The sequence below is a fragment of the Epinephelus lanceolatus genome, chromosome 11 (genome assembly GCF_041903045.1).
Source record: "Epinephelus lanceolatus isolate andai-2023 chromosome 11, ASM4190304v1, whole genome shotgun sequence".
Lineage (NCBI taxonomy): Eukaryota > Metazoa > Chordata > Actinopteri > Perciformes > Serranidae > Epinephelus > Epinephelus lanceolatus.
Window position 1 is genome coordinate 10,915,850 of NC_135744.1, and position 22,947 is coordinate 10,938,796.

The window sequence follows — 22,947 nt, forward strand, 5'->3', positions numbered from 1 at the left end:
ACAGTCCACAGGGGACTGACCAAGAAGGCGTGTGCTGAGCCAATGAGAGAGAAAAATAGGGATGTTTGTTGTGTTTTTTTGTGTGTGTATGTGTCCAGGACACATTCCAATAGTAGTGTACACTACGGCAAAATGTCTTTTTGTTCATTTAAACAGATCCAGTCATGGGTGGAAGGGCCCTGCTGGTTGTAGCTGTGGTAGGCTTGGCCCTGACCCCAGTGGGTATAATGGTGCAGTGGAAAATGTCCTGTCAGTTGATGGAGGAGCTGCCTGTAGCAGGAGGAAGGAGTGTGGCGACAGGGGCCATGTGTGTTAACCTCTTTCCTTGTCACTTTTTCTGTCTTTCTCCCCACCCCCCCTCTCTTTTCATCTACACCTTTTTCTCTTTCCCTCTCCGCCCTCGTTCCCCCCAGACTCCACTCCCTCTACCTACACTCCTCCGTGACAAATTACTCCTGGCGGTTGATTTGTTGGTTGTCAAAAGTGCTCCTTGCGCTGGCATGAAGGTGGGGTGAGCAGGAGAAAAGGGTGCAGCCACCTCCTCTGTTCTGCCTGTCGTCATCACCGGTCCCTTGTCTCCCCCCTTCTCACACGCGTGCGCGCGCGCGCGTGTGTGTGTGTGTGTGTGTGTGTGTGTGTGTGGCCACAGCTCGGTGTTGAGATGTCTCAGTGGAAATTGATATTCTGTCTCCCTGTTGTCCGTGTTTAATCAGCTCACACATTAGGTTTCCAACCCATCTTTTGACAATGCTGTTTTGATATGTTCTAGCTTGTAACTGTAGCAGGAGTGGGGTTGGGGAGAATCTTTTGTTATTTATGGAGGAGGAGCTGGAGGAGGAGCAGGAAAGAAATTTGACAGTGATTAGGGCTGTACCGAATAGTTTGAAGCTTCGAAGCTTTATTCCTAATCTTGACATTCAAAATCAACATTCGAATCCTGTGTAGGTTTACTTTTCTCTCTTTTTTTACATGTCTTTATCTAGTTGAATCCCGGTATTTCTGCACAGCTGCAGATAAAGATCAGGCTACACTAATATTAGCTACTTATAAATTAGGATTGTTTACAGCTCTTGTGATCCAAACATTTCCCATAACTCCAGAGTGTTATAGTTAGTTCAAAAGTCAAAAACGTGTTGAAAGAGGATAGATGGAATCATTTCCGCAGTTCCCATCATGTCTTTATTTAACCAGGTATTGTGCTTAAATTCATATTTGTTAGTGTTTAGCCTTTCAAAATCAACAGTTTTAACTACGATCAAAAAACTGTTCAAAAACTCTCCTGCTTGCCGCACACAAAGAGAGGCACACACCTGTATTAACAAGGTGGTCTAGCAGCAATCCAAGAGCACCATAAATTATACTTATTCATTAACAAATGTAGATGTAATAAAAAAAAAAAAAAACTTAACTCATTTAACTGTTTGGACCACTTGGAAATTAAGGATTTTCTTTGAGGAATTTCTTTTTTTTTTTTTTTTTTTTTTTTTTTAGGGTGACGGAATCTAACAGACGTTCAAAGCTTCATTGGAAAACCTCAGTGGAAGCTTCAAATGTTAAAAAAAGATTTTTTTTACAGCCCTACCAGACAGACACAGACACTAGGACAAAACTATAGATGGCAGTGTTTATGGATGGCTAGTAGACAGTAGCTCGTAATAAAGAAATCTTTCTGGATGAACTGATGAATTTATAGAATAAGCCACTTAGGATACTAATCTATCATAGTACACTTCATTTTGCCACTTGTCTTACAGTATGTGAATATGAAGACTCTGAAGGTGCTTAATATTTATCAGCACATACAGAAGGGGTGGGTGATATAGATTAAATGCGTGGTTGGGTGTAAGTGATATATGTGATTTTTACATTGTGACATCAGTATGATATGATCAATGTTGTAAACTGTGAATATATAAACTAACCAAATAGGAATTGGCTTACCCAGTGAATAAAGTATACCTTAAAAGTAAAAAGACATTTGATATATTATTAACATAGATTCCAAAAGATTCCAAAAAAAGTACTGCCATAAAACAGTCCTACATAATCAACAATGACACAAAGTACATTCACAAAGTAGTATCCATAAAGTAGTTAAAATTACATCTACCTTCACCAGCTGCAATATTAAATGCCCAGTGTGTAGGATTTAGGGGGATATATTGGCAGGAATGGAATGTAATATTCATAACTATGTTTTCATTAGTTAATAATCACCTTAAACTAAGAATTGTTTTGTTTTCCCTACCTTAGAATGAGCCGTATTTATCTACATACAGAGTGGGTCCTTCTCCACGGAGTCTACCATGTTGTTTCTACAGTAGCCCAGAACGAACAATTCAAACACCGGCTCTAGATAGGATTTTGTGATGGCCACTGTAGTTCTCTACATATTTGTCACACAGGAGAAGTTTCAGTTTCTACAACCTCACCGCTAGATGCCACTAAATCATATGCACAGAACCTTTAAAGTGATGTTTACACATTAATATAGCAATACTCATAACCCAGTCTTGTAATATATATATATATATATATATATATATATATATATAAAATGGGGCATTCTGCATAATAAATACTTTAGCTTTTCATACTTCAAGTATATTTTGATTCTAATACTTTTGTACTTTTACTTTTACTTGTAACATAGTAGTTTTACACTGTACTACTGCTACTTTTATTTAAGTAAAAGACCTGGATACTTCTTCCACCCCGTGATAGAAATAGAAGATATGAGATAGTTAGTTGTTAAATTGATTTGTTCATAAACAGAAAAATAATCATTTTGAAAGATTGCTCCATATTTTTTTTCAAGCAAATGCAGCAGACATTCTTTGGTTTCACCTTGTCTCATATTTTCTGCTTCTCACTGTTGTACCTAATTGTAAACTGAATTGCTTTGGTTGGACTAACAAGACATTTGAACATGTCACCTTAGACTGAAGGAAACTGTGACGGGCATTTTCCGCTATTTTCTGGCATTTTATAGACCAAACAATTGATGGATTAAATAAGAAAAAATAATCTTCAGATGAACTGATGGTGACAATGATCATTAGCTGCTGCCCTGGTATAAACAGCACAACAAAATCTGTGATGGTGTGTGAATATGTGCACATGTGCAGCGTACCAGGCTCTGAAAAGCTCTCCCTCGAGTCTTTGACCTTGAGTTTTGTCCTGTGAAGTGGATGATGACTGTGAGCTGATGCCTGAACACATGAATTTGTCTTGACTTGTATGAATAGGACAATATTCACCATTCAGCTCAGTCAACAGGTAATATTTGAACTGTTGTCTCCCATTAGTGTATCATTACCTTTTCACATTCAGTGGGTGACTATTTTTACTCTATCCTCTGATGTTCCTTGACATTAAATTGACGGTGACGTCTGTTGAGTGTGTGTTAGTCAGATGGGATGTTGTCTGCAGTGACGGCAGTTTAAGCTCAATCCGAGGTGATTTTTATTTCATCACGGGGTGTTTGCCATTTTTGAAAAGAAACTCATCTCCTTTCAGTCCCACTTGCTGCCTTATTCACTAACTGTTTCTCTTTTGTGCAGTTTCCTCTTTTGCAGAAGTGATAGAATATCAGTTTTCCTTTCAACCCCGGCTATACAGACGCTAGATTGCTTTGTGCATCGCCATCAAAACACAGAGGAGAGCATTGCAATCCACTTGTGTTCAAAAGTCTGAAACCATCTTGTCTCTCTGTCTTTGTGTTAAAAGAGGGGTTAAGCTTTTATCCTATAAATATGGCATGAAAATCCCACTGTCAACGACGCATTCATTCTAAGGCCTGCATTAACATAAAAACGAGGGCTTGTTATACAGTGAGATTTCAATAAAAAGAACACAAAATGCATTTAATGAAATTCAGATGCTGGGCCCTAGCTCCCTGAATCTCATTAAATGAGCTTTGTGCTGTTTTTCCATCTTCTCTTTGTAGAAGAGGTCCTCGAGTGCCCTTAATAATGTGGCAGATTTCATCATATTCCTGATTTAAAGAGGACAATGTCTGTCTTGTTCACTTGTTCTTTTCCATGCCCAAGCCAATCTCCACAGATGTACTCGCATAGTTTCTGGATCTGGCTCATGATAATATTCCATCCTGTGGTGCATTTTTCTTTTAGTTCCTGAAGTTTTGTTAAGGCTCTCCGCTAACCCATTCTCTCCCTCTTTCTCTCCCCCTCCCTCCTCTGTCTCCCTCTGCATAGGATTTGGTTTCATAACTTTTGAGAGTGAAGACATCGTAGAGAAAGTCTGTGAAATTCATTTTCATGAAATCAATAACAAAATGGTAAGTCCACTCATTTTTTTTTCAATTCCAGGTGGGTGTTGAAGGATTAATATTTGATTTCTTCTTTCCCTTAGTATTAATAGCGGAGGAGGTGTGTGTGTGTGTGTGTGTGTGTGTGTGTGTGTGTGTGTGTGTTCATATGCACAGACTAACACACACTCATACACACACACTCTGTGGGTCTGTGGGTCTCAGGGATGGGAAAGCAGTGGTGTGTACTGCCCACAAACCGTGAAATTGTGTGGCTGAGTTCTGCCTGTCAGGCTGAGGGACGGGAGAGTGGAGCCTGTCCCTCTCTTTCTGAATCCCCTACCACACACACGCACACACACACACACACACACAGGTGGAGATGTCCAGGGAAGCAACAGGGAAGCTACTGGCAGAGGCAGAGTTCATTAGTCAGGGATTAACACCTTCCACAGAGTCCCAGTGATGCTTGTTTTATTTACACCAGTAATATGGTCATCTCTGAGCACCCTACAGAGTTCAGTCACAGTTTTCCAAGTCATCTTGTCCCTTATGATAATTGACAGGAACCGACTTTAGTGTAGCGACTGTGACATTAGGTCCTCCTTCACCCAGTTCCGCCCTGCAGGCCTCTTGAGAGAACCTGCATCATTTGAGCGGCTTTGTGGATAGTGATTGACTGGAGGGAATACTTGTCTTACTGCCGTTCAGTCGGGGCCCCCTTCTCTCTCAGTGTGTGTCTTCACTCTCTCCCAGCCTCTTCCTGAAACTGACTGACTGGCTATCTGACTGACAGGACCAGCGTAGTAGAACCATGTTCACCAGGGACCAGCCCAGGTCACACATGACCCCAGTATACATCCCTCTGCGTCTCTGCTCTGCATCACAGACGATGCTCAGGACTGCAACGGCGAAAAAAGCCAGAGTGTGACAGAAATAACCGTATGAAAGATATTCAGTCACAATCAAAATGTCTCAGATCCTTTGACATGTAGGCACAGCGCTCTGTGAACACACGAATATCACACATCAACATGAAGCATGAATGCACATGCCAGAGGGTCTATTTATGCACACAAGGCAAAACAATGGATGCCAGTGCTGTCAGTCCTTCTTTTCAAACACTATTTACAACCTATTTCTGCACAATTTGTTATGGTACAAAAATAGCTAATAAAACGTTTGTTACCAACAAATCTGATATCAAACGTCTGGAGTGCATTTCTTCATCAAGGTTGTAATTTTCCGTGTCCCTCTCCAACTTTTACCATGCAGAAAAATGAGCCTCATTTAAGTCCAACTCACAGCCCATTTGTAAGAAGTATAATTAGATAATAATTGGATTGTAAACACAAGTGCTAATTAGGGATGCAAATTTGCTTAACAGAGAGTTTGTTAAATGATGTAGTAATCGTTATTGATTCATAAAATGCCCCCCTGCCCCCCGCTTTGAAGCAACTACAACTTTCATTTTATGCTGATTTTAGCCGCCCCTGTGGACAAAGGTGGTACTGTTTCAAACAGCAGCCCCTCCACCCCCCCCGACCCCTTGTCCTTTATCTGGCTAGTGTGTGCTTTTGTTTTGGATAGGAGTGTTGAAAAAAATGTATATTCATTTTTAAGTAAATTATTAAGTAATTTATTTATCTGTTAAAAAAACAACCCCATTTTTCCACCTTGCTCTCAGACTTGCGGCAAACCCACATCTTTAACGCCACCCAGCTAAACTCTTGATACCGGCGTAATTGAAATGCCCACGCTTCACCTCATAAACTTTGTCCTTACCTGCTGCCATTTCCTTGAGATTGCCCAGTTGGTACTGCACATGTGCAGCTCTCAACAGATACAAGAAGTAAGCGAGATGGCTTACTCCTTAGCTACTTCTATCATCAGCTCCAAAAAAAAAAAAAAAATACGATGTGTTTGTGTTTAACCACTACTTTACTGGCTGGACGTGGCATTTTACTTGCCCTGGGCAATTGAGCAACCCTACAACAATTACTAACAACAATAAAATTCCCCAAATAAAAGTCTTCTCCTGCTGCCTTTTAACTGGCTAACATACTGCTCATGTAAGCATAGGTCCTTGAATAGTTTTGTCAGATTTTGGCGGGGCATTGGACCTAGGAAAAGGCAGTAAAAGTAATAATATAGCAACAGCTACTTTGCTCATTGATGGTCTTGTTTGCTTATGTTGGTCATATAGAGACATCACTATTAAACTGAGATTATTTCGAAGCCAGTTAAAAACTCCTTGTAGCTGCTTTAAACACATTGGCTATTTTTACAGCACAACATTCATTAAACACGGTATTTGAAACAGGAATTAAAAAGACACAAGCAAATGATCAGAATTCTGAAGGAAATACGGATAAGGAAGGAATAAGGAAAATTTTCAGTAGTCAAACACAAAAGATCAAACATTGCTAATAATTGTGTGCAACTCACAGGCCTTGTTAGAGAATATAGATTAGATGAGAGAAAGTATGCAGGATCCATCTAGCACTTAAAACATAGCTAATAATTGTTGTCTTTTTAACGGCATTAATCAGCACTTACCTGTTATCTAGAAGCATAACATACAAAAGGCTTCCCTAGTGTCCTGACAGCATACTTTATTATATTATATATATGTACTGTTTTTACCTGAGAAATAAGCACCTGGCGTCTGCATGTACAAGTTCAGCTGTGAGTTGTGAGTGTGCACAGAGCATCCACTGCTGGTCCAGTTGCTAAAAACATCCGCTCAGGTGGAACCTTCATGTGTCACAATGATGTTATTATATAGCCCAGAGAATCTTTGGCATTTCCATCCACCGCGAGTACACTTCAATCCAGAGAAGGAGATGTCGCTTAGAAGGTTTTTTTGAATTACTTTTCTGCATTATTGGAACATTTATAAAGTTGTGTTGATAAGCATGTGGGAATGTATTAAGCTGTTTCCTTCATGAGAAGCATGTATGCTCCAAACCTGCAGCACCAGCACCTGTTAAGTTGCTTATGTGTACCGCTTTGCATAGAGATACAGTAACATTAATTCCTGTTAAAGTACTTTTTTTAAAAGAAGCACTTTGTCGGGGGTTTCTGCCTTGAGACATTATTTAAGATAAATAACACCACTTGCCTTCCATTCATTCTCTTTCTGCCACCCATTCATGCACTGCAACTGCAGTTAGTATTATAACAGAGACGTTTATGGAAAGGAATTTATAGAAAGAGTTAAGAAATTGTAGGTTATTTATATTTTTTTTACCCTCTGCGCTTGTATCTTGCCAGCAACATCAAAGCTGTCTCTGATGCATCACCTCACAGTCAGTATACACACAGTCATGACAGTTACTGTTATTGTTATCAATATTTAGTAAACCCTTGCTACTGAAGGAGCTCCTTTTGGCCAGAAGCTTCAAGTCTCTTGCACTTATGACCACATGCATTGTGACATGTACTTCACACAGTGTTTTTAGAAAATACAGGAAAAGCTAGATGACTGCAAAAAGAGCATTCCTAGCCTGTGTGTAGTTGCTCATAAAAGAAAACGACACATATGGAAACCATGTGACCCATCTGGGAGTCCCTTAGCAGAAAATATGAGGATTATTGAGGGGGTACAGTGTGAAAGGACAGGGCGAGGGCCAGTTTTCTGAGGCTTTTGTCACCTATAAGGGTCCCTCTTGGCAACACCTACTGTACATTAAATTTCCTTGGATGCAGGAAATCCGCGTGTCCCTCTTCTACAAAGCGCTGACGTCTTGGAATGTCGGCAAAGAGGGAAGAATGTGGTGTGTTAAAAGCATTTTTCAAAGGCACTTCAGGTTTTACCTCAGTCGCACAGAGGAGAGTACTGGTTATCCGGTGTCTGAAGTACCAGCACACAAAATAAAAAATGCCTCCTGTCTTCATCCTTATGAAGTACCATACAGAAATAGACCTCATCCATCCTCCCCGCGAGTGTTATCTAAGATGGTTCTTGAATAATTGATGCGGACAGAAATTCCACCCCACTTGGGAGGGTTGTGGATGTACAGGGCACCCCACCTTCTTCTTGCCCGATCTCTCAAGGGCTCTGGCAGTGTAGTGGGTCGGTGCCCACTCAGATGTGAGTGACTGGACCTTTAAGTGACTTGGTCAATCACCCTGTGTTCATGTGCCACCGAGGCCTCACTCTCAGGAGCAATTCCTCTCTGTCACTGTGAGTTCGGCCTCATTTATAATTAAAAATAGGGTGCTGCTTAGCAAGAAGCTCTTAACCTGCCCCACAAGTTGCACTCACCTCTGCAGATGTTTTAGCAAATGCAGGATTGGGATAAAAGTATGGATTATGCTGCAGGGTCCACGTAATTGTGGAACCATTCTTCAGCTACAGCTATGCTTGTGTTAAACCCAGAAAATATTTTGGAGTAAAAATCAATAAGCATAAGATGTTTGTCCCTTTATCACACCCCCTGGTTTCCACGTATATGAATGTCTATATGATAATGTAGTAAGACAGCCACCTTAATACAACTAAGGAAAGGTCGCGAATTCCATTTCCTGAGACAGGAGTCCCTCTATCACTCCCCACCCTGCCGTTATGCATGCGCAGCTAATTCATAATAATACCTATCAAGTATTGGCTCTGATGAGCGAGCAGTGTGCCATTAAAATGGACTCACATTGGTTTTAGTCAAGTGCTTCAAGGTAATGTTCTTTAATGTGTCATTTTTAATATTCAACAGTAGCGAACGAACACAACAGGAGGGAGGAATTTTCTGTTAGTCGTCAATTTCTCACTGTGTCTTCCTGACATGACCAACCAATTACTGCGCTGAGGAGCAGAATAAGCTCCGACTCTCTGAGCCGCTGAGGAAATACTAATACAGATAGGCATTCATACATCAGCCTGTATAGATACACATATACTCTGCACAGTGTATTGATATAAGCAGATTTAAGAAAGAAAATAGCATCATGTAATATTATTATGCGTGCAGCATTTTTCTTTACAACAGCACTATATAGTGAGTTCCTTTCATTTCTGTCATTTTCCATAGAACTTTTCTTAACCGTCTTCCTGCATACAGGGTAACTTCTATATGTAAAATAAAAAAGACACAGAACAGGATTCATAATTAAGTCTTTAATTTAACAGTTAATTAATGCTCTCTTGCAAGGATATGATTAGATAATAAAAGGAAAAAGAAAAGACATTTTAAAAACCTGATATACTGACTCCTATAGTTTCTTTACGTGCAGTTATTCTCAGATTACACAGGTGAGTGACAACCAACAGGATAAAGAAGGCTACTGTAGAAAATGAAAAATTTCTTCTCTTTTTAATTATAGGTGGGGTTTTTTGCATGATCTCATTTCTTTTTGAGACAAATTCTAAACTCATTTTGTTAAGTGTTGAAACTACTGTATTATAGTCTGCTTAGACTCTTCTAGCTCTCCTTTCAGAACAGTGAAATGTTGCAGATATTTTCTGAGTTCCACTCAGGCACTAATGAACTTACCCAAGGACTCACAAATACTGTACCAAAGATACTGAGGCTGTAGTCACTAGTTAGTATATTCAGGTAAAAAACAACTGCAGTCTACATTTGCCACAGCCCAAATAGATAGGCTGTAGCCTATCCCAGCTTACATAGGGTGAGAAGTGGGATACACCCTGGATTTTGGATGACATTCTCCCTTCCTTCAGCTAGACAACAAACACGACCTCCAAGCTAACAACTTACACGCTGAAAATGGCACGTTTTGAAAAAGATTTTGATCATGCAAAAAGGCATGCATTTTTTGTACTTTAGAATAATTGTTGTAAAGATCTACAACGCATACAACAACTTCTGAGCGCCCCTTCCGAAAAGCCCAGGCTCCATTTTGCAGGACTCTCTTGCTCAATGTTGATCCGTCAGTCTGAATAAATTTACTACATCTTTTAACTATGGCAGCGGCATGCACCAGTTACAGTGACTTCACCAGTGTGCCAATCCGTTCCACCCACACAAGCATCTTTGATATTACAAAGACATACAACTGTTTTGCAACATACAACTGCTTTTGTGGTGTTTTATTACACAGGGCCATTTTAATGACAGTGTTCGCCTCCCCAGGTGCAAATGTTCCACCAAAACAAGTTCACCCCAACACTATTTTGTAAGAGCATCATCACTGTGTCCTGGGCTTAATGCTGCCTTAGACGACTGTGATTGGTTTAAAGAAACAAAAACAAACCAGAGCCTTTGTTCCCCTATAACAGAAAAATTATCTGTGATTCCTTTCTCTAGCGCTGACACAGTGCTGTGGAGATGGGTCTGGCTATGCAAGACTATCACAGGGGCTGACACAGAGACTGACAACTTTATATGCCCACTTTTAAGTCACCAGTTACCCTATCCTACGTCTTTGGACTTTTGGAAGAAGCTGGAGAAAACTCACGCTAACACTGGGAGAACATACAAACTCCATACAGAAGGGCCCCAGCTGGCTGGTGGGTTCAAACCCAGAACCGTCTTTCTGAGAGGCGACAGTGCCAACCACTGCATCACAGTGCTGCCCGATCCAGTCCCTATAATTGTCAAATCCTCAGGGAAGTCAGCATATTTGGAGTTGTCTTTTATATGGACATTGACACAAGCAGCTATTTTTATTACTTTAACACCATGAGTGTGAAGCTCCTGATTTTGGTGTTATGAAATTTCCACCAGCTGCATGACAGTCATGTTGTTGGTGGGAAAAAAAGCAATAAGTGTCAAGGTTTAGCAATCATACAAACTAAAGAGACCTCTGGCTTATGTAAAAAAAAAAAGAAAAAAAAGTATTTTAAACAAAGTATATGGTAAAAGCATTTAGTCACCTCCAGTTATCAGGGCAAGCCTGATTGTTAAACTGGGTGAAGGTACTGTTTGATACATAGGGAAATGATTTCCTTGAATAGGTCAAACATAATGCTGCCAAAGAGCCAATTTTATGTTTATGAGATGGTAGATAATATACGTTTAGCTGTGATAAAGGGTTGATAATATTAGTAGCTTGTAGCCTGTAAGCGCTGTCTCCAAGCAGTGGGTTGTGTGTGATCAGCTAACCAGACCTAATTACTTTAAATCAGGCCCACCGTCTGGGTTTGTGAGTGCCAGCTGTACCAGTTCTGCTTTTGTGTGTCAAACCTACAAAACAATCAGTTGCACTGCAGATGAACATTAAAGTTTAAAGCTCTCAAACCAGAGGCTATGAAGTCAAGCATGTGTGTGTGTGTGTGTGTGTGTGTGTGTGTGTGTGTGTGTGGTGTTCACCTAGGTCTTATGTTGTATAAACCCCTATGGGACACAATTGGTTTTAGCCAAAGAATAAACTAGCTATCACTATTTTAAGGAGATTTCTGCAGAGAGAAACTGAAGTCTCTGGGTGTTAAAATGTCTTTGAAAATATTTTTTTTAAGTTAAATCTTTAACAGTGTTTGAACATCAAGTGCCTAATAAGGAAGTAGGACCACCCTTCGGAGGAGTTTTATTCCCTCATGGAGTGCTGCCTTCCAGGTTCTGGACTGTAAGTAATTGGATGTTTATCCTTCATTGAAGAAGGAAAGCTTTGAGGGATGAAGGAGGTGGAAATCCACTTCGCACTCTGCACTACATGACGTCCCATAAAAGACACATGATGTTCAGATCTGCTGATTGAGGAGGTGATGGAAGCCATTTGACGTCAGCTTGATGATCATGGCATTACTTTTGAATGTGTCTCTCAGTGTGTGTGTGGGGACAATATCATCTTGGAATATAGAAACATGTCAACCAAACAGTTTTGGCACCACAGGGAGCACCAGGTCCTTAAAATGACCTCATATTCTGTAGCTTTTACATAACCATGCAAAGCTATCGTAATGACTCCTGTGAGATTGCTAGCCATTGAAGGCATCATTTTGCTTTACCCAAAACTCCTTACCATTATAATACATTAACCATGACTCAGTTGTCCCTGTTCTTTTATTGACCATGGATTCAAGCATTTCAGAATGGAAGGTCTGCCGTAAATACCCTATTTTATAAAATAGATGACTTACAATTTTTTTTTGTCTGGTTCACAGGGGTCTTAAAGTGACACTTGAACCGAAATTTATTCTTTGAGTACCAGTTATTAATCTGCAAGAGGCTTGAAATATCTGTAGCTGGACTATAAGCGAGAACAGAGGTTCAGGGTTAATATTCTGTGAATAATTCACAAAGTATTTTAGCTCTTAAGTGTGAGAGATATTAGAGGTAGGCCAGAGGACTGCTTTTAATCAGTCAGTTGCTGCGGGAAATGCAGCTCACAAAATTTTTTAATCATACAATGACAAAAAACTTTTAAAGGTCCAGTGTGTAGGATTTAGGGGGATATACTGGGAGATATTAAATACAATATTTATAACTATGTTTTCAGTATTGTAAAGCCACATGAAACTAATTACAGTGTTTTCGTTACCTTTGAATGAGCTGTTTATATCTATATTTGGAGCAGGGCCTCCTCCATGGAATCACTTGTTTCTACATTAGCCCAGAACAGACAAACCAAACACTGGCTCTAGAAATGGCCATTCCTATTTTTGCATTTTTGCATTTTTACTTTTTTGTGTCAGCCACCATAGTTCTCCTACATGCCTGGCACACAGGAAAGGTTTCATTTGGTTGCAGTCTGCAACTTCACCACTAGATGCCACTAAAACATACACACTGGACCTTTAAAAGCATACTTTGTTTTGGCGGAAAAAAAATCCAATCTGCCCACCAACAAGTCAAAACAGTCCAGTAACACAGGGTATAGTTTGCACAACTTTGCGCTACTGTGGCTCCAGATAAAATCAGTTTGCATTGCAGGAAGTACTTGTAAGTAAATAAGTGTACTACAACTAAATAGAGCTGTTTTTGTGGCCATAGCTGGATTTAATTGGTGCTATATGTTGGACAGCATTGTGAAAGATTGAATATCACATCAATATTTTATTTGTTTCATGTATAAAATCCATGACAGTTTGTGAAACATCTAAAATGTAAATGTCTGCCTGCCTGCCTACCAACCAATTACTGTAGACATAATGAGTAAGTTCATCTATGAAACATGATGTCATTAATAGCAAGTGGCAGCTGGAGAGTTCGCTCAGTTACTTAGTAAAAGAGCTACTCTTAAAAGGAAACTCTTAGTTAGGAGCTTTCGGCACCATTTAGGAGGACTTCTTGTGATAAGATAAGATCCTTTGTGAATATGGCCCCTGGTAATCTGGAAATCACAGGAATTACAATGGATTCCTTCAGTGACAAGTTTTCAAAGGAGAGGAAAGTATCAAATTGTGTGTAGAAACTTCTCAAAGGGCTCCTGCAGCAAAATCCCATTTCTGCTCAGTAGATTCAGTAGTTCAAGTCCAAACACTCACAAAACTATGACTAAATGCACTGCAGCTGAATCCCTCCACATCATCCTGTCAAGCATGCATGCACGCACCTGCCATTCTTAGCGTTTTAGAGTGCATGTCTCCTGCTCTTCTGTAAGACCTTTTTGTTCGCATAAAAAGTGCCAAAGAATTTAGCTTCAAAAAACACATTATTTTAACATAGTTATCCGTCAGTCAGTACTTTAACTCAACCAGTTGTTAAATGGTTGTGAGGGGACTTTTCTTTAAGTGAATAATCCACACCACCATGCCTGATATTGTGAATTCAGAGCCGTGACATTTCCTAACTATGCAGTCTATGTGTTTTGACTGTTCAGCTGGGAGTGGGCGCTGGAGTAAATGAATCACACTGTTTCCTTTCTTCAGTCTGCCAGTCTACTGATGGAATCCATTCAGTAGTGAAGCTAATAGTAGCTGTTCACCTCCCCCTCTACACACACACACACACACACACACACACCACACCCACAACACTCGTCCCTGAAGGACAGCCATTGCCAGTCCATCCCGCCCACACCTTCCTGTTATACCTACAAGGTTAATATGTATAGGAGATGTATTGAAAAGGTCATAACCAGAGTGTTTCCCTGCTTTGAATCACAGGGTCTGTACATGAAAACAGAGGCAGTTGTTTGTTTTTTTTCTTCATCAGTCAGCTGGTTTACTACACAATCGTGTGATCTTGTGAGGTCTTTGTATATTGCCGTATGTTTGTGTGCATACAGCATGTGCACCTCATAATTTCAATATCAAGCTCTGTTATTGGTAGATAGAGTTATTTCTGAAGGAATAATAACTTCAAAAAGTCCTGATTTCATAACCAGAACAAGCCAGTGGTGGAACAAAATGAAATATTCTGCAATGGCACAGAAATGTTTGTGTTTTTATGATGAAGTTTATACGGAATTTGACACTGATTTGTTTTATTGTTTATTTGTTTCACCTTGAATTTGAAAGCTTAACCAGTAACGGGCTGGAAATAAGTCGAGCAAGGTATGCGATTTAGAGTAAATTTACATCTTTTTAATTTGTTTAGCCATTTAACATTTTTGTCCTAGCGCTCTGAAATGCACAAATTAAATTGAAGTTATAAATCAAGGGCATACAACTAAACTTGTAATCTAAACTTTTAACTTTAATTTAGATATGTTGAAACGCTATGATTCTCTGTGGTAAAGGTGTGGTTAGGTTTAAGCACAAAAACGACTCGGTTATGGTTAGGAAAAGATCAGGTTTTGGCTTAAAACACGCACATAGGGTGGCACAAAAGCCACTGGGAAAGCAGGGAGGGGTTTGTGAAAAACACCCAGGGTCAGTGGCTCAAATGCCACCAGGAAATCTCGTAAAGTGTCAGCGAAAAATGCCCAGGTTGCATGGCTCAAATGCCGTCGGGAAACACTGCTATGTGTCTGTAAAAAACACCCAGGTTCAAAATCACAAACACTGCTGGGGAGCATCACAAATGGTCGCCAAAACCACGGGTGGTATTGTTTGTTGGTCTCGAACAGTGGTCTACAGCTTGGCAGCCATCTCACTTAGATGACACACTATCCTACATTCCCTCCACCTCTCGATGACAGAATGCGCTCATATACATAATTTTAGAAACGCTGATATCCTGCGTATGCAAATGTAACCTATCCGTTGTTTACCAAAACGTACAATGTCAACATTTTCTTCAGGCAACTGGCCTGTTTTATCTTATCATGCCAGAGATTCCAAGCATGAGTATCCACAGGCTGCTATATGTCAACATCTGTCTCCTTATAGCACACAGCATTTAGGGGTCATTTCCTGTTGTTGCCTTGGATTACTTTTTACTGCTGACAAACTGGGCTGCAGGTTGCTTGGACGAGATCCAAGGCCTACTTTTTTGAACAGCCGTATGTGCCGTGATGGAGTCTGAATGAGTGCTCCAATCGCTCAAACGAATACAGTAAAGAGTTCCCAGGTGGAGTAATTTAGCCATGCTGCAAACAGTATTTCAAATAAGTTACTGAAAAGATTTAACTTTTTGAGAGTGTATAGGCTCCACTGTTTGGCTTATGTTTTCCTTCCTCACTGACTTTATCGTTGGTTACAGAGTGACACATATCTCAAAGATAAGCTATCAACTGCAGTATGTCAGTGCAGCAGAAACCTCTCGATATGTGTAGGGAACACGCAGGTTGAGGTAAATATACCTTGTCAACACTGTGGCAGGAATTCACTTCAACAGTCAGCTGTCTTGCAAACAGTGTGTGTGTGTGTGTGTGTGTGTGTGTGTGTGAGGCTCTCAGAGCTCCTATTTTCACACAAAACAATGTACCTTTCCTGGCAGTGAAGGCAACGCAGGTTAAAGGGGGTGCCTCATTTCTCTACAGGGCAGAAAGATGCTCTAATACCTCCGTTCACCCCATCTAAATGGTGGATCATGATACTTTTCCCAACACAACATTGTGCTGCCTTTATAACATTGAGTCCTGCACAAGTAACACAGAAATTAATACATTTAATGTTAATAACTGTAATGTTTTCTTTCAGTTCGTGCAGCAAAAGGTTTAGTCAGTAAACCTCTGTGCATTCTCGTCTGCTGAACCTTTGCAATGCTTCACAGTCAGGCTCAGAATTGTCTTGCTGTCCTCTCTGTTCTCCTCTCTTTGACTTAGTTCACTCTTGAAAGCTCCTGCCTCCCTCCCTCACACACTCCTGTGTGTTTGAAGCAGGTGAACACCCACACACTCACACCACCACAGTTCCTGGCTCCTGGCTGGTTTTTTAAATCCATGACAAGGAGCCCTCTCTCTGAATATCAAAGATCGGCATCTGAGAGCATGTAGGCATGACTCACACCCGGGCCTGTCTTACTCCCAGCAGGCCACCTGAGCGTCCAACTCGTTGGATGTGGCTGTGGCTGCTGGAGGACGCTGAGCAGACACTGTCTCTTAACTAGACTGTATTTGTCACCCAGCTATGTGAACATGTGAAAATCTCAGCAGTGTACTGAGATTTCTAACCGATCCATTTGTCCCACCCAGTTCCTGCTTCCACGCCGGGGGTCATTCCCTGACGATAAGAGCGCCTGTGCTCTCTTCAGCACAATGTCAAACCATTCCAGGCAAGCAAGGAGGGCAGAGTAGCTGTGACAGCTACAAAGTGGCTGAGGGAACTGTGTACTTTAGTTGGTCTGCTTCAAATGAAAGGGCTGCTAACAGCAACAAATCACAGCTCTGCAACGCAGCAACTTTCCCTCTGTGATAGAAACCTTTTTCATTAGTGTTCCCTCTTTACATTTCTAGCTCTCTGCTGGATATACAGAGCTTGTTATACTATTCATTTAGCACAGCAACTTTGTACAGACGTGAAGTTTTATTTCAACTTGCAATGGCACGTTGTGTGTGCTATTGTGCATGTGTGAATGTGTGTGAATAGTAATGTGCACTGCTGGCCTGTCAGAGTTGTGAGCCTATTTGTATGGATGCCGGGGCTGTACCTTGGTTGAGGTGTACACAGCACTGGCGCAGTAGCCTGTCTTGTGCAGCAGGCCAGGATGACATGTGAATCGCAGCAGCCGAGAAAGCCCTGCTTAAGTGGAGGCAGTAGGGAGAAGCAGCCGAGAGCCAGGAGGCAAACAGACAAACAGATGGACAGGCTGATGCCAAGCAGGCAGTGGAGCAAATAGATTGTGCAGCATGGTGAACAGACTCAGCCTACCAAAGAACAACCAACAGACACAAGACCATGCCACCCCTTGTCAGCCGATCGTGCTTCTCTATAATTCATCGAGATAGGATAGATACGTGGTAAATAGGACTCTCATCTTCCTCCTTCTCCTCATCTGTCCCTGTCACATCCCTCATTTGATATGTGTTATGTAGGAGGAGGAGATGTCAGTCTTGCAAGATGGGAAATGAGCAAACCTGTATGTGTGAGAGCTGGAGTGAGAGAAAGAAATGCAGGAGAGAGGTGGGTGCTGCGGGTGGAATTGGACTGTGGGGCACTGGGGACTTCAGCCCAGCAGACACACAGATTCACAGTGCACAAATAAAACCACTGAACACAAAAAAATATTCAGTTTTCAAACACTTTTAAAAAAACAAAACAAACTTGAGATTTTAAACACAGTGCCCTGGCAAAACTCAAGTTAAATGAAAAATAGAGATTTTGTCAAGGGAGATTATTGCTTTTGAGATTATTCTGTTTGGATTAAACAAAGAGCTGCCTTTCACAAAGAAACGACATACTGCCACACAGTGGGACTGCGGTAATGGCATTGCAGAACAGAGCTTCTCCTACCTTGATGTCTCAGAAACACTTGGAAAGTATTAAGCTTGTATTTCCCTGAGGCATTGGGCACATGCTCACTGGAGCAATAACCTTTGCTTTAATGCAGGAGGAGCATGATTGTAAGTTTTCCTTAGAGACCTTCCTCTAAAATGTGAGGTGCTCAGATTGACTCAGTCTTGTTTTTCTCTATGGAAAACATCTAGCGCTGTGCAAGTCAAATAGAAAACCACCTTAAAGAGCTGAGACAGCCCTGTCAGATCTGTCTGGTTGTGTACCTACACAGTCTAATGCTTTGCCTCTGTGTGTGTGTGTGTGTGTGTGTGTGTGTGTGTGTGTGTGTGTGCGTGCGTGTGTGTGTGTGTGTGCGCGCATGTGAATATGTGTGTGTGTGTGTGTTTGTCTGTCTACATAGGTAGAATGTAAGAAAGCCCAGCCCAAGGAGGTGATGTTCCCACCAGGTACACGAGGGCGAGCCAGGGGTCTGCCCTACACCATGGATGCCTTCATGCTGGGGATGGGCATGCTGAGTGAGTCACACACACATCCACTTACACAATAACACACACACGCACATATGCAAATACCCAAACAAGCGATCTATATCAACCCATTCTCCCATGGTGTTAAATATGGCAGCCTGGTCAGTGACCCTTGACTTCTGTTACAGACAGAAAAGTCTTTTGGGCTTTCAGCTAACTCCAGTGTATTCTGTCCGCAGCAAGTAGACATAGTAGAAAGAAAGAGAAAGTTCAAAAAGGGCGGGAAGGGTTTGAAGGGTCAAACACACTATAAACTTTCAGCCAGGAGATCCGTGTTCATGTCATGTGTGAAACCAAGTCAACTTGAGTTTTTTTTTAGCCACGTAACAAAGTTACTGGCCTACATCACATGACACAGTCATTCAGTAACAAATGTAGTTGTTTCAACCCAAACCATGATTGTGTTTTTTAAACCTAACCAAGTAGTTTTGTTGCCTAAAGTAGTTTTGGTGGCAAACCTTTGTTTTGTGTGAAGATGGAAGTTTATTTTGAAAGACACTGTAGCATGTAACAAGCACAGATTGATACAGAAAAGGGACACATCCAAAACTGATGCTAGAGGGGTACCTAGAGCGTCATAGTTTAAAGCGTAGGGCCACCGACAAAGCTGCCATATTTGACGATTTGGGAGTGAGAATGTGTTGTCTACATATATATATATATATATATATATATATATATATATATACAGTACAGGCCAAAAGTTTGGACACACCTTCTCATTCAATGCGGTTTCTTTATTTTCATGACTATTTACATTGTAGATTCTCACTGAAGGCATCAAAACTATGAATGAACACATGTGGAGTTATGTACTTAACAAAAAAAGGTGAAATAACTGAAAACATGTTTTATATTCTAGTTTCTTCAAAATAGCCACCCTTTGCTCTGATTACTGCTTTGCACACTCTTGGCATTCTCTCCATGAGCTTCAAGAGGTAGTCACCTGAAATGGTTTTCCAACAGTCTTGAAGGAGTTCCCAGAGGTGTTTAGCACTTGTTGGCCCCTTTGCCTTCACTCTGCGGTCCAGCTCACCCCAAACCATCTCGATTGGGTTCAGGTCCGGTGACTGTGGAGGCCAGGTCATCTGCCGCAGCACTCCATCACTCTCCTTCTTGGTCAAATAGCCCTTACACAGCCTGGAGGTGTGTTTGGGGTCATTGTCCTGTTGAAAAATAAATGATCATCCAACTAAACGCAAACCGGATGGGATGGCATGTTGCTGCAGGATGCTGTGGTAGCCATGCTGGTTCAGTGTGCCTTCAATTTTGAATAAATCCCCAACAGTGTCACCAGCAAAACACCCCCACACCATCACACCTCCTCCTCCATGCTTCACAGTGGGAACCAGGCATGTGGAATCCATCCGTTCACCTTTTCTGCGTCTCACAAAGACACGGCGGTTGGAACCAAAGATCTCAAATTTGGACTCATCAGACCAAAGCACAGATTTCCACTGGTCTAATGTCCATTCCTTGTGTTTCTTGGCCCAAACAAATCTCTTCTGCTTGTTGCCTCTCCTTAGCAGTGGTTTCCTAGCAGCTATTTGACCATGAAGGCCTGATTGGCGCAGTCTTCTCTTAACAGTTGTTCTAGAGATGGGTCTGCTGCTAGAACTCTGTGTGGCATTCATCTGGTCTCTGATCTGAGCTGCTGTTAACTTGCGATTTCTGAGGCTGGTGACTCGGATGAACTTATCCTCAGAAGCAGAGGTGACTCTTGGTCTTCCTTTCCTGGGTCGGTCCTCATGTGTGCCAGTTTCATCGTAGCGCTTGATGGTTTTTTCGACTCCACTTGGGGACACATTTAAAGTTTTTGCAATTTTCCGGACTGACTGACCTTCATTTCTTAAAGTAATGATGGCCACTGGTTTTTCTTTAGTTAGCTGATTGGTTCTTGCCATAATATGAATTTTAACAGTTGTCCAATAGGGCTGTCGGCTGTGTATTAACCTGACTTCTGCACAACACAACTGATGGTCCCAACCCCATTGATAAAGCAAGAAATTCCACTAATTAACCCTGATAAGGCACACCTGTGAAGTGGAAACCATTTCAGGTGACTACCTCTTGAAGCTCATGGAGAGAATGCCAAGAGTGTGCAAAGCAGTAATCAGAGCAAAGGGTGGCTATTTTGAAGAAACTAGAATATAAAACATGTTTTCAGTTATTTCACCTTTTTTTGTTAAGTACATAACTCCACGTGTTCATTCATAGTTTTGATGCCTTCAGTGAGAATCTACAATGTAAATAGTCATGAAAATAAAGAAACCGCATTGAATGAGAAGGTGTGTCCAAACTTTTGGCCTGTACTGTATATATATATATATATAGACATTGCGCTAGACTTTTTCGTCGCCGGTCATTTTGACCGACAGGGTCATAAAAATCCGGTCATAATCTATTTTTACCGGTCATTTTAATTTTTGTTTTTAAATGATAATAAAGATATTTAAAGACATTTAGTTTTCATTCATTCGTTTTTAATAAATCCAACAAGCAAGTTATAAAGTGTGCATTAATAAGGACATGAACAAAAAGATGAACAGACATCCACACACCCGTGCCATTAGGCTTCGCCCTGGACACACCGGACGGCACTAACGCGTCACTAACGCGTCCGGTGTGTCCAGGGCGTTATGTAGTTATGCCTGTAGGCTCGGTGACACAAAATTAAAATTGTAATGAAGTGATTAGGGTATTGAAAAATGTGTTCGGTTATGCACTGTTGTGTCATTTTAAATTATAAACACGGTATTTTCTCCTCACGTTCCCCAGTGCGTGCGGTTGTTATTTTATTTTGAAAATTGGCCAGATTCTCTCGTCTTTTCTGTGTCCGACTTCCTGTTTGGTACGATCCACTCGATCCAGCTTGACAGAAGCACCCGCGGCTCCCGTGAAAAATAGACCAAACGCCGAACTGAAGCGCTGCCTCTACTCCACGGGCGCTCCGCTCTGCTCAGCGGCCTGTGTGGACAGTCAGATAGGTTAACATGGGTGCTGACTGAAAACTGCCTCCACTGCTGGGCGCCGTGCTTCGGTTCCGCGTCCGGTGTGTCCAGGGTGTTATGTCAACAACGCTACATGAAGCAGATGAATGACTTTTTCTCTGCAGTACTGTGCACTCTGCCGCCAAGTGGGCAGGGGTGGTAATTCCAACCGGTCAAAATGACCGACGGCCTTCAGATTTTCCGGTCACTGTTGTAAAAAAAACGGTTAACGTGACCCCATACACACACACACACACACACACACACACATATATATATATATATATATATATATATATATATATATATATATATATATATATATGTATATACACACATATACTTTGTATGACATTTTAATTTTAAATCATGTTGACAAGGCCCATCAGGCACAAAATCAGATATAAATATCTTGGTTTTTTTAACTGATAAGACAAATTTTTGACTAGGATGCAAATAAAACCAAAAAAATGTAAGACATAACGTTTGTGTGGGGTTCAGACGAGGTGTCAGACACGCCCGCCATTCAGTCATCAATTTCTACCCTCTAAAAAAAACCAACTTATGCAAACTCTCGTCTAGATAGCCCCATTAGGTGGGCGCTGCCCCTAATTAGGCTGCTTCAAGGTGTGCCACCAGTGGCCACTGTGGTCTATTTCTGGTCGAGTCTGGTACAGGCAGCCCCTGGGCATATAGGAGCAGACCAGCACATTAGCAGGCTAAATGAAGAGGAAAATTGGTGTAATGTCATATTAAGGATTCATCACTGTGCCCCCCTTAATGGGTAATGAAGGGGACACACATGTCAGGGAGAGATCTCATCTACAGGGACCTCAGCTGCTGGCCCACCCCTCTTCATTACCATCCAGCCCATGCCTGTGGCCCTTTTTATTTAACACTATTGCACTCTCTCCTCTCCCCTCCCTTCCTCCCCACCCACCCACTGTCTCTCTGTCTACCTATTTATCTGTCTCACTATCTACCTATCCGTCCATCTGTCTGTCTGTGTGTCTGTCGTTCACATTTCCTATGCATATAATTTGTATGTGCGACCCGACCAAATGGATTTGCCCTCACATAAAAGATTTATTTTTTTTCTTCAAAAGCAAAAGAGACATGCAGCTGATTGTAAGAGACTCATTTTACCGTGCAAGTATCCCCCTCCCCTTCCCTCTCATAGCAGGTGCAGAACCACAGTCATGCATTTTTATCTGTACCAGGTAACGCAACGTTTAAAGTGGCTTTGAAGGTCGATGCAGTAAGATGTTGCTTGTTTTGCATTTTCTTTGAAAAAATGGTCACAAACCAGAGCTGTGATTACAATTAAGGGACAGTAAAACAATTACCTGTGCTATCTATCCATGTTTGTGTCCATATATTCACTATCCATCTATATTTATACAGTTGCATAAACTGTCAGGGTTATTCCAGGGTTGACCTTGCTATGCGACTGATTATAGATCTGTTTGTACTAAAAGT

At 41.3% G+C, this 22,947-nt stretch overlaps 1 protein-coding gene across 13 annotated transcripts in view; it reads left to right on the plus strand.

The window, feature by feature from the left end:
- Positions 1–22,947, plus strand: part of LOC117267257 (RNA-binding protein Musashi homolog 2) — a 311,435-nt gene that overhangs the window by 224,139 nt on the left and 64,349 nt on the right. For all 13 annotated transcript variants that reach the window (XM_033643047.2, XM_033643054.2, XM_033643040.2 and 10 more), the window contains 2 exons: positions 4,218–4,300; positions 18,352–18,466. In XM_033643047.2, coding sequence (XP_033498938.1) covers positions 4,218–4,300; positions 18,352–18,466 — 198 coding nt within the window. The remainder of the gene's footprint in view (positions 1–4,217; positions 4,301–18,351; positions 18,467–22,947) is intronic.